The 12,818-nt window shown below is 37.1% G+C and overlaps 1 protein-coding gene across 1 annotated transcript; it reads right to left on the reverse strand.

Moving 5' to 3' along the window:
* Window positions 1-9,514: 9,514 nt before the first annotated feature.
* Window positions 9,515-12,131, reverse strand: LOC141613967 (uncharacterized). Its single transcript, XM_074432711.1, has 3 exons — window positions 11,342-12,131; window positions 10,326-11,253; window positions 9,515-10,001 (listed from the first exon to the last, which is right to left on the reverse strand). Exons 1-3 carry the CDS (start codon window positions 12,129-12,131, stop codon window positions 9,515-9,517), a joined length of 2,205 nt encoding a protein of 734 aa, XP_074288812.1.
* Window positions 12,132-12,818: the final 687 nt, after the last annotated feature.

Here is a 12,818-nt window from a genome sequence, read left to right on the forward strand (position 1 = left end):
GGATTAACCATTTCCTAGCGAGGTTAAGCAATGACATTTGCGTGGTTAAAACGTTGGCTATGGAAGATATCGGAATATCAATCTTTGCAACTTGATCATAACTAGTATGTTACTATGATTCATTTAGGCTCTTAAGTAAAACTCATGATTGAAACTATTGGTCAAATGATTCATAACCTTAGTCAAAAGCTTGTTAAGACTTTACATTAGTCATTTTTCTTCCAAAACTTCTTTTGGTCTCCTCGTGTAGTTATCTTGAGAATAAACTCTTATGATTACTGCACTTGGTCTCTTAAGTCATTTAGAACTAACTTGAGACTATAGATCTCATCTATTTGGTATACTATGTAAATAGATATACCTTCATTCAAATCATTCTCTCTTGCGTAGATCTTCATTTACACAAGTACACAATTATATCTGCCTTGTGTGTTGTGTCCTCATTTTTCTCCCACTCTATCTTTAGAATGAATACACTAAGCATTCAAAGATAGCATATGAGACACAAAATAATGATGTTGAATTATAAGGAGAACTATCTCATAGATAGACTAATAGTTATTGATTTCATATGTGTACTTGGTGGTTGACATACCTTTAAGAGAGTTCATAGACTCAAAGTCACTTTATAAATGATCATACACAAGCCTTAAGCATGTGGACATATAATGAAACCCGTCATTATAATTGTCTATTGGATCACTTTTAAGTGAATAATCTTATGTTTCAAAACGCAAGCATTTAAAGATGAAATTTTAGAACATAAAGGATAAATGATAAAACGGGTGACTTGGGTTGCAAACCAAGTCACTATCATCCAAAATACATACCATTATCCAAAATACCTTTCCATGTCGAACACGGAAACTTAAAGTTCTAAAATTCAAAACATAACTTAAAATAAGACAATGAAAAACAAAGCTCCATAAAAGCTATCCTTAGCTTCTTCATGGTTTCTTATGCTTGCTTTTCTTTTCCTTTGTCTTTGCTTGGTGGCGGCCCTATTTACAATAAAAAGGGAGATACATTATCACAACTTTGCATCATAATACCATAGTTGAATTTAGAAACATAAAAGAAGGTTAGTCATTTACCTACTGGAGTGATCTTTAAAGCTTTGATATCACCAAGGTACTTGGAACAATTCCTTTTCCAATGTCCCATGCCATTACAATAATGGCACTTATCAAGAGGACCCTTCTTGACTTTGGAGGTGCTAGCTTCACAAGACTTAGCTTTGGTGAATGTGGGAGCTTGCTTCTTGCCCTTTCTCCCATTCTTTTTGAACTTCCCCTTACTCTTTGTGCTTATGTTAAGCACATCCTTGGGAGGGTTCACATTTAACCCCATGTCCCTCTCGGCTTGCACAAGTAACTTGTGCAACTCCTCAAGAGATACATCCTTGTCTTGCATGTTGAAATTCACCCGGAATTGCACATATGCCTTAACCTTAGACAAGGAGTGTAGAATCCTATCTACGATGAGTTCTTTGGGGATTTCAACCTTTTGAATTTTCAAGGTCTCGACAAGCTCCATGAGTTTGAGCACATGAGGGCTAACCTTTTGGCCCTCTTTGAAGTCGAGATCAAAGAATGCCGTGGCCGCCTCATATTGGACGATCCGCGGGGTTTGTGAAAACATGGTCACAAGTTTGGAGTAAATCTCATTAGCATTGCCCATTTTGAAGGCTCTCCTTTGGAGTTCCGCCTCCATCGCAAATATTAATACATTTTTCATTGCGGCGGACTCCTTTTGGTAAGCCTCATAGGCTTCCCTAGTGGCCGCGGTGGACCTAGTGGAGGGTTCGGGTGGAGAGGCCTCGGTAAGGTAACGAAGCTTGTCGTCACCTTCGGCGGCTAATTTGAGTTGGGCATCCCACTCGGAGAAATTTGACCCATTCTTTTCAAGTTTACATCGATCCATAAAGGATCGGAGCCATGATGAAGTAGCGAGTGGAGTAGCATTAGGAGTTGGTGTTGCCATTTGTTATGAATAAGAAGTGGTCTACAAAACAAAATATAAGGAGTAAAACAAATGTCGTTTTAATTATACTCGTAAAAATGTATGATTTAAACAAGTTTTAAGCATTTTTCTAGTGACCTCTACCCAACTAGAATAAATGATTCCAAGACCCAAATTCATATCGACTTAGGCACGGGGTAGCCGATGAAACCCTCATCAATATAACTCGGTGGATTAACCTTTTAATCGATTCTACTTTTAGAATTCTTGGTCGATAAAATTACTCTAATATTTATCTATAGCCCAAAACACATCAACAAGGGCACGGGGTAGCCGATGAAACCCTTATCAATTACTTTTGTTGAGTTCAATCCAAATTTCGAATAAATGTGTCCATTATCCAAACCCATATTAATTTAGGCACGGGGTAGCCGATGAAACCCTCATCAACATGAATTCGGTGGATTAGACATTTATCACCCACTTCCCCTACGTAACAAGGTTTGTACCCCGGGGTAGCCGTGTGCACTCCCTCGCGAAATAGGTTTTCATGGTTTCTACTATTTGGTAAGGCTATGTCTCAATTAGTTGTTTTAGCGAGAGGTCATGTCAATTTATTATCTATCACGTTTTAAGTGAACTAAAGCGGTGAACTACGATAATTCGAATTGACACGGTCGATAAACTCGATAAAATAAGACAATGCATGTTTAGTTATGGCGATTTAGCGATGCATGTGACATAAAATAAAATGCAAGCATAAAGATAAATAAATCCTAGTATGGCCTTTCCTAAAATAGAAAAACTATTAATCTATTACATATTCGGAAACCAACTCCATTGGTCCCTTGAACTTCGGTTGTGACACGCATCTCGAGGTAACACCGTCTTTATGTATCGCCATTCTTGAAGAAATCCGTCTTTTGGAACTCCGGAATGAATAAAATTACATAATAAATTACATAATTTCCTATTATACATTTGTAACTAAAATAAAATAAATCTATTAAATTACAAAACGGTGATACGAGATCACAATAAAAATTACAACCGAATCGATATTCCCATACATTTCGGGAAATACCAATTAAAAACTAAGGCCATACTAAGTAAAATTACATAATTCAAAATTACATAAATAAAAATTATGACAATCATAAAGAAAATGCAGCATTATAATATGTATAAACATGCTCAATTTTTATGCTAAATCGCCTTTTAATTAGCCAATATCGTATATTACTCGGTTTTTACGGATTTGCGTGATTTCAACATTTTATAATCACAAAAATGCATAAACTCATATTTATGCATAAGTTAATTACCCTAACCTCTTAGGACTCAAAATATAGTCTCCACTAGTAATTTGACCATAATTAACTTTTATTTACAAAATTGTTCATAAATGGACAAAAAATTACAAAAATAAGCTATTAAACTTCAAATAAATCCAAAAATTTCAAATAAATTTGAAATTTGAAATTTAAATTCATGAACATTCTGGAAAAATCCATGACACTCATAATGTTCAAAATCTTAGGTTAAAAATTTCGAAATTTTTCCGGAAAAACAATGTTGCGGTTTATCAATATTTAATAAAATAATCATAAAAACATGGAAAAATTATTTTCATTAACTTTTCAATTTTAGATCTGAAAAAAAAATATAATAAAATGCAACATTAGACGTTTTTCCTAAGTCATAGATTATGTTTTATTAATTTTCAACTAATAATGTCACTATTTATGCCATTTTTCTTCAAAAATTCATAAATCATGCTAAAAGACTTCTTTATAGCCAATTATTTTACACACATCTTGTAAAATTGCATGTGACAACATATTAATTTTCTATGACCAGATTCGAAATTTAACTCATATTAACCTATTTTTCTCTTAAATCCGAATTTAATGATGAAAAATTCATTTTTCGAGCATAACTAGTCCAAAAATTATGAAAATTTACAGGTTATCTCAAAATAATATATGTAACAACATATCCAAAAACCAAGTGAAAATTCGAAGTATAGCTAATTTTCGACCAAAAATGACATTTTTACTCATAAAATCACATTTAAATGTCATTATTATTAAATATGAACAATAAAAATCCGAAAAATTAACCAAAATATCCTAAAACACTTTAGGACCAGAAATATTAACATGCATGTAATTATTTCGTGATATATCATAATAACACAAATTTTACAAGTTTTATTTGTTATTCATATAACTCGGAAAAACTTTTAACCAATTTGCATGCAAACAACCGTGGCTCTTGATACCGATTGAAGGAAATGTAGATTCATATACAAATTAACATACTCATATATGTCTAAACTAATTTGTCATAAAATTAAAACGGATCTTATGCATGCAAACAATAATATAAATAGAGGAGAAATCATGTCCTTACATAATGAATTTCGGTTATTAGGGCACAAAAGAGATCACCTTTCTCTTTTGTTCTTGAGCTTATTCCAATGGAAGAATGAAGATCTAAGTGTAAGATCTCTCCCTATGTATTATACCCAAGGCTCCTCTTAATAAAATTAATATTACAATACTAGTATAATATTAATCAAGGTAGAAAATTGAACCAAAAATATTGTTTAACACTTGAATATTTTCGGCTATTAGGAGAGAGGAAGAGAGGATTTTATTTCTCTAGAAATCTCTATATTTGATGATGGAAATTAGAATGAAAATAATACACTACCTTTAGTATATTATTAGGCAAAATTAAAGAAAAACAATGATCACATTACTCTTCTCAAAACCGTGTAAGAGGAGTGCAAAAGGGGAGCCAATGCATGGAGAAATTGTTCTTCACAAGAAAACAATAGGCTTGCATGGCTAGGTGGCTTTTTAATCATTGTGTTTTCCACTAATTACAAACAACATATAATTAGCTTAATCCCTTCTAATTTTCGGCCCATTTGATAATATGGAATCCATATTATTTTTGTCAATTGTCTATATGTTACATGTCATATGTCACATATATTTGTTATGTATTTTTAACATATTAAAAATCAACGTATTAATAAAAATACGTCACATACAAAAATTGACTTAGTAATTTCATAATTACTTGTGCCAAAATATTTTACCATTTATAAATCACAACAGATTGTATTTATAACAATTCATTCAAATATAATTGTTACATTAAACAATTTATTTCATCCGAGTAATGACACAATTCAATTACTCAGACCGTATCTCATTTAATCACATTTCAATATGATACGTAAATTTTACTTCCAAAATCGTCCGTCAATTTTCAAGTAATTTAATTAACTCGTAACATTATACGATTAATTAAATAATCAATTAAGAGGGTTGCCCTTTAGGTATGACCTAGGGGTCAATCGATCACCACCGTCACACGACAAGTAATGTCAAACTCTAGTAAGCCAATCATTACCGATATATGTTGACCAGTTGTGAGAACAAAATTACTTCCCAATTGTATTCATTTTAATGAGACTTAAACATGTGATCATCATGATCAACAGTCGTGATCGCATTATTGTCGGAGGACACATATTCCAACAATAAGGACTAATGAACAAGGACATATAGTTTACACAACGAGTCACAAGGACTAATGAACAAGGACAAATGGTTCACACGAGGAGTCACAAGGACTATTGAACAAGGACAAATGGTTCACACAATGAGTCACAAGGACTAATGAACAAGGAAAAATGATGCAGGAGCTAGTAACCAGGACAATCAACTATCCCATGGTCAAGCAACTCAGGCAACTACATGCCACAACCACTCCTACCTGGCCACTGATCAGTCTACTTTGCAGGGTCATAAGTACCAGCACAAGGCAAATCATCAGCTGCCACCATGGCCAGCTGATAGAACACTCATGTGAGCATCAAAAAGTCCAAGGGAGCCAGGCCAAATTCTCATTGCAAAGTATTGAAAAACCAGTCTGAAAACAAGTTGCAGAAAAGAGGAGATTCCAAAAAGTAACATTGCCATTTTTGGACAAACCAAGGAAAAGCTGTGTGGTAGGCTTCTTTGGCTTAAGTTTCCATAAATCAGAAGGTACTTGGACACCAAGTCAAGACCAAGGAGACCACTCGTCCTCACATGAGCAGGAAAAGCAACAACTACCATAGAAAAGCTTGAAATGCAACAAAGATGTCACTGTCACCTGACTGTCCTCTGCAAACTCAATTTGTTTTCACTCTAGTTTACATTTATGATCTTTTTGCCGTTGTAATATATTATTTAGACTCTTGTCCTGACTTATGGGATAATCCTGGCCCTTAGATGAACCTTTTATTTCATGTTTAACCTAAAAGCAAGGCCTATATAAGGACCCTTGCATCAGTCTGTTAGGGGCAGCTGATTTTATGAATGAAACCTGAGTTTTTACTCTCAATTCAAATCTCTTAAATCTTATGTTAGAAACATAGGGTAGAGTCAGGCTTATTAATACTCTGTGCTTGCTGTGAGTATTGAATAAGGACCTGGTAATAGGGTGAGAACAGTCCTGTGCTTGCTGTGGATTGTTTGAGCTTTATTGTCTGTTTCAACTTGAGTATTCCTGTGTTAAGCTGTGGTTTTCTTGAGTTAAACAACCTAAATTGTTAAGTTAACTTCCTGTGCTTGCTGTGGAAGGTAGTTAAACAATTATATCTCAAATTTACCTCCTTTATTCCATTTTTACACCCACACTGTCAAACTGCTCCTTTCTCTGTCAGTTCAGGTTTAGTAATTTATTTAAATTACTTCTGAGTCTCCTAAAATCCTATAATTTTAGCAGAATTTAGCTAAGGCCTCAAGGTTAATTACTGCAAATTTTCATGAATTTAGGAGTCCTTTAGAGTGCTCAAACCAAATTTAGAAGTTAGTCCTTTTCCTGCAATTTCACAAATTGTCAAAATATTGTAAGGGGTGGGTGTTTACATATCAACTTGGTATATCAGAGCCAGGCTAAACACAATTCCATCTTGTGTTTATCTTGGGTATTGAGAGAATAGTGAGTTCATCAACCTACCTACATTAAAAACACAAAAAATAACCATGAGTGAAGAGAGGCTAGCTGGCATTGAAGCCACAGTTGGAGATCTGGCCAGAAATGTGGGTACACTGGTGAATGCTATGCATGCTGTCATGGAGAGAATCCCAAACCCAGACCCTAGGAGGCAACCTGCCAGAGGAAGGGGTAGAGGGAGAGACTTTGCCATGGGAGCAGGAAGAAGATACCCACTGATGTAAAACAGTATGGAAAAACGAGAATGAACAGATCGTTGAACTGTTCGTTTGAGTTTGTTAATTCTGTGATTGTGTATGTCGTGATAATTAGTAAATTTGCAGCGGAAATTAATTTGTTTGGACTGAATATTTCGTGATTAAGGATGTAACCGGATAGTATGGTGAATTCCTAGTCCTAACCTCGCAAGGTGTCAAACGCAGATTCACGCACTCAACCTCGCAAGGAAGATCTAAAGATTAAGCTCGCAAACCTAATCAGAATAATGCTCACAAATGTAAACAATTTTATTGCTGGAAATTCGATGGTGTTTCTCTGATCATACACGGCCTAATATACTCCTAAACGAGGTCACAATTCGACCCAAACTCTAGCTTGGAAATTAAGCTATCTTTCCCTTTCCTAAACTAACTAGGAAAATTATTCCCCTTTCCTAAACTAACTAGGAAAGTAATTAAAATACTAAAAACTAGAATACAATCAGATTTAGGGTATTCTAATTTGACTAGGATTAGGAAAATCTAGCTTTCCTAACTTTATTAGAAATAGTAATTAACTAACTTATTATTCCTACACGATTTAGGAAACCGTGTATCCTAATCACCCTAGGAGCCGTGATATGCAGCCCCAGAGCCGTGTTATGCAGCTCCCATGCCTTCCCATTTTAGCATCAACACATTACTCGATCCAAGCTCAAATCCTTTTACTAGTTGAGTTACATTTCGACTAATAAGGATCTCATTTGCTTGTTCCGAACATGCTCCCCGCATCATTCTCTCCTTCTTTTTGAGAATTTGCCCTCAAATCCTCGTCTTCTAGATACGGTGATAGGTTGCCTACATTGAATGTCGCGCTCACCCCACCATATTCACTCGGCAACTCCAGCTTGTATGCGTTAGAACCATAACATTCGAGGATCTTGAATGGACCATCGCTCACATGCGGCATCAACTTATTCTTCCTTTTGACGGAAATCGTTCCTTTCTCAAATGTAACCACACAAGATCACCTTCCTTGAAAACAGTCGCTTTCGATGTTTATTAGCCTTCTCTTTGTATTCAGCATTTGCCTTCTCAATTTGAGCTCGAACTTGTTCACATACTCGGAGAAATGCAGCTTGTCTTTCTTTGGCTTCAAAACTTAACACATCTTTCTTTGGAATGGGCACTAAATCGATTGGCAGGTATGGATTCACGCCATAGACAATCTCGAATGGAGCTCGTCATGTCGTCATTGATGGTGTACGATTATAAGCGAATTCAAAGATGCGCCAATTTGATATCCCAATCCTTTGTGCTTTTACTAACCAATCCTCGCAATAGACTCCCTAGAGTACGGTTGGTTACCTCGGTCCGACCATCCGTCCGTGGATGGTGTGATGTCTTGAAAAGAAGCTTAGTCCCCATCAAACGCCATAACGTTTTCCAGAAGTAACTAAGAAACTTCACATCTCGATCTGAAACAATAGTAAGAGGTATTCCATGTAATCGAACGATCTCTCTATAGTACAAATCAGCCACTTTAGTTGCATCATCAGTCTTGTGACACGGAATAAAATGCGCCATCTTCGAGAATCGATCAACTACCACCATAATCGAGTCCTTACCCCTCCGAGTTCTCGGCAAACCAAGGATAAAATCCATGCTTACCTCATTCCATGGGCTGTACAGTGCACGGGCAGAGGTGTATACAAGCCCTTGGTGAACGTGCTTTTAGCCTTTTGACATACCACGCATTTCGCCACAATCTCTTGCACATCCTTATTCATTCTCGGCCAGTAGAAGTGTTCACTTAGGATGTCACTCGTCTTATTAACTCCAAAGTGTCCAAAGAATAGCCCCGCCATGAGCTTCTCGTACCAACAACTCCCTAATCGACCCATTCGGAATGCATAGCCGATTACCCTTGAAGAGATAGCCATCCCGAATAAAAGATACAAACCTGTCGGATCAATGATTTCCTTTGAAAATTCTGGATCGACTTGTACGATTCCTTGATATGTTCGAAACCAAGAATCCTTGCATCCAACTCAATCAACAATGAATGCCTTCGTGATAATGCATCAGCCACGATATTAGAACTTCCCGTCTTATATTTTGAAGAAAACGTGAATGATTGCAAGAATTCTACCCATTTGGCATGTCTTTGATTTAACTTTTGCTGTCCATGGATGTGTTTAAGAGCCTCGTGATCAGAATGTAAAATAAACGGCTTCGGACGCAGATAATGACTCCAATGATCCAATGCTCTCACGATTGCATAAAACTCCTTGTCATAGGTTGAATAGTTCAACCTTGCACCGTTTAATTTCTCATTTGAAATATGCAATAGGCCTCTTTTCTTGTATTAACACGGCACCAATCCCAACACCACTTGCATCACACTCGACTTCAAACAATTTATTAAAATCGGTTAGTGCTAAAACAGGTCCGGAGCATAGCTTGCGTTTCACTTCTTCAAACGCCTTTTGGGCGCTGTTAGTCCACACGAACTCTCCCTTCTTGGTTAGCTCTGTAATTGGAGCCACAATCGAGCTAAAACCCTGGATGAACCGTCTATAAAATGATGCTAAACCATGAAAGCTTCGCACCTCTGTAGTTGATTTCGGAACTGGCCAAGCTTGAATAGCATCGACCTTGGATGGGTCCATACTTACTCCGTCTTTTCCCACAATATAACCAAGAAAGACAACACTTGAGACCATAAAAGTACATTTTTCCAACTTACCATAAAGCTTCTGATCTCGCAAAACTTCAAACACAGCTCGCAAATGTCGTTTGTGCGACTCTTCATCTTTGCTATAAATCAGGATGTCGTCAAGATAGACCACCACAAATTTGTTAAGGAACGGCCTTAACACTTCATTCATCAACCTCATAAACGAACTAGGAGCATTGCACAATCCAAACGGCATCACAAGCCATTCATATAACCCTTGCTTCGTTTTAAACGCGGTCTTCCACTCATCCCCTTCTCGAATCCTCATTTGATGGTAGCCACTCCTCAAATCCAGTTTAGAAAAGACACTCGAACCAGAAAGTTCGTCAAGCATATCATCAAGTCTTGGCATAGGAAAGCGATATTTGATTGTAATGTTATTTACCGCTCTACTATCAATGCACATTCTCCAAGTCCCTTCCTTCTTTGGCACTAATAACGCAGGCACCGCACATGGACTTAAGCTCTCTTGAACATATCCCCTATCTATCAATTCTTGGACTTGTCTCTGTAACTCCTTTGCTTCCTCTAGATTACAGCGATAGGCCGGCTTATTAGGCAATGCCGCCCCTGGAATCAGATCTATTTGGTGTTCAATACCACGTAAAGGAGGTAACCCATCCGGTAATTTATCCGGAAACACATCCCGGAACTCTTCTAACAACTCCTGTACCCCACGGTCATCACACACACCAACGGACCCCAATTCACGAACCAGCAGCACATAAGTTCGTTCCCCACGAGCTAAAGCCTCTTCAACCTCCCGAGCCTCCATAAACATACTCCCCTTCTTTGTTTTAGACTCTTTAATCTTATTAGGTGACATAGGTTTCAGATTATATCTCACATTACCCTTCATCACGCTATACACATTGGCTCTCCCGTCATGTTCAACCTTTCTATCGAATTGCCAAGGCCTACCCAACAGAATGTGGCATGCATTCATAGGAATTATATCGCACCACACCTCATCAGTATAGGGTCCTAGATTCAACGAAACTAAGGCCTGTTTCTTAACTTGGATCCCATTCTCCCCATTCAGCCAATGTAATTTATATGGTTTAACTCGGTCTTTAGTTTGCAATTTCAGTTCATCAACAAGGTCCCTTGCTACTACATTAGCACACGATCCACTATCAATAATAAGATTGCAAATTTTACGGTTTACCTTGCACCGAGTATGGAAGATTTGCTCCCGTTGTTCATTCTCAATTTGAACCCGTTTCCATATGTAAATTACGCAAAGCACTAAACACTCCTCTTCACTCAACGGATCCAAATCGTAGACTATCCCTTCACCATCAGTTTCAACATTCTCTTGAATCGTTTCATCTTCTCGGCGTGACAAATACCGGAATCATATCACATAATTCTTGAGCTGTTAGGGCTCGTTTCTGAGGACATTCGTTTGCTATATGACCATAGCCTTGACACTTGAAACAACGCCTCAAAGAACTCCCTTTTGGCTCGGCAACACCCTTTCCTTTGTCCTTGGGTTCTTCTTTCGGGGTTTCTTTAGCCTTGCTAGGAGCTGGCCTGGAATATGAGTTGGTTCCCGAACTTTGTCCCTTGGAATAAGTATAAGGTTTTCGTGCCTTATCATGCTTCTCAAATTTCAACGCCAATCTGCAAACATCGCTAAATCCATCGTAATTCTGGATTTCTACCTTCGTTGAAATAGCGGGTGTTAGGCCCTTGATGAATCTCGCCACCCTTAGCTCTTCTTTCTCCTCAAGATCGCACACAATTGACATCTTCTCGAATTCTTTGATATATTCAGTCACCGACATGCTTCCTTGCTCTAAAGATTGGAGCTTTAAGTAGTTATCTTGCTCATAATCCCTTGGCAGGAATCGCCTCATCAAGTGCTTCTTTAATTTGATCCAAGATTCGATCTTGTCTTTGCCTTCCTTTCTTCTTTGTTTTTTCAGATTTTCGTACCATAAAGATGCATACTTTGTAAGCTTCAAGATTGCAACCTTAAATTGCTTCTTGTCATCGTATTCCTTATACTCGAAAACCCTTTCAGCTTGTCTTACCCAATCCAGAAATTTTTCCGGATCCATCTCGCCATCAAAGTCAGGAATATCGAGTTTTAAACCCCGATCATCATCGTTCTTATTTTTTGACTTCCTCTTTGGCTGCTCGTCCTCTTCTTCAGATTCGGATGGGGTGTCCGATTCTTTTTTTTTCTCTTTAGCCTTCAACATGCTTGCTATATTTTTTAACACATAAGCCATCCGAGCCATCCTCCAACTTCACTCGTTATGACCATCTTCCCATGTTTTCGGACCTTCTTCACCGTCTTTAACCATGATTAGCAACGTCCCAAGACAAATCTATTAAGGAATAAATCGAACCTAGCTCGGTAACCAATTTCATGTAAAACAAAGATGGAAAACGAGAATGAACAGATCGTTGAACTGTTCGTTTGAGTTTGTTAATTCTGTGATTGTGTATGTCGTGATAATTAGTAAATTTGCAGCGGAAATTGATTTGTTTGGACTGAATATTTCGTGATTAAGGATGTAACCGGATAGTATGGTGAATTCCTAGTCCTAACTGTTGGGAAATGTGTCCTCAACAATAGTGCGATCACATGATTTAAATATCATTATTAAATCTCATTTTAAGAATACAATTGGGAAGTAATATTGTTACTGTCAACTGGTCAACATATATCGGTAATGATTGGCTGACTAGAGTTTGACATTACTGTCGTGTGACGGTGGTGATCAGTTGACCCCCTAGGTCATACCTAAAGGGCAATACACTTAATTGATTATTTAATTAATCGTATAATGTTACGAGTTAATTAAATTTCTTGAAAAATTGACGGACAATTTTGGTAGTAAAATTTACGTATCAAATTGAAATATGATTAAATGAGATACGGT

This window comes from Silene latifolia, chromosome 11, assembly GCF_048544455.1.
Source record: "Silene latifolia isolate original U9 population chromosome 11, ASM4854445v1, whole genome shotgun sequence".
Taxonomy (NCBI): domain Eukaryota; kingdom Viridiplantae; phylum Streptophyta; class Magnoliopsida; order Caryophyllales; family Caryophyllaceae; genus Silene; species Silene latifolia.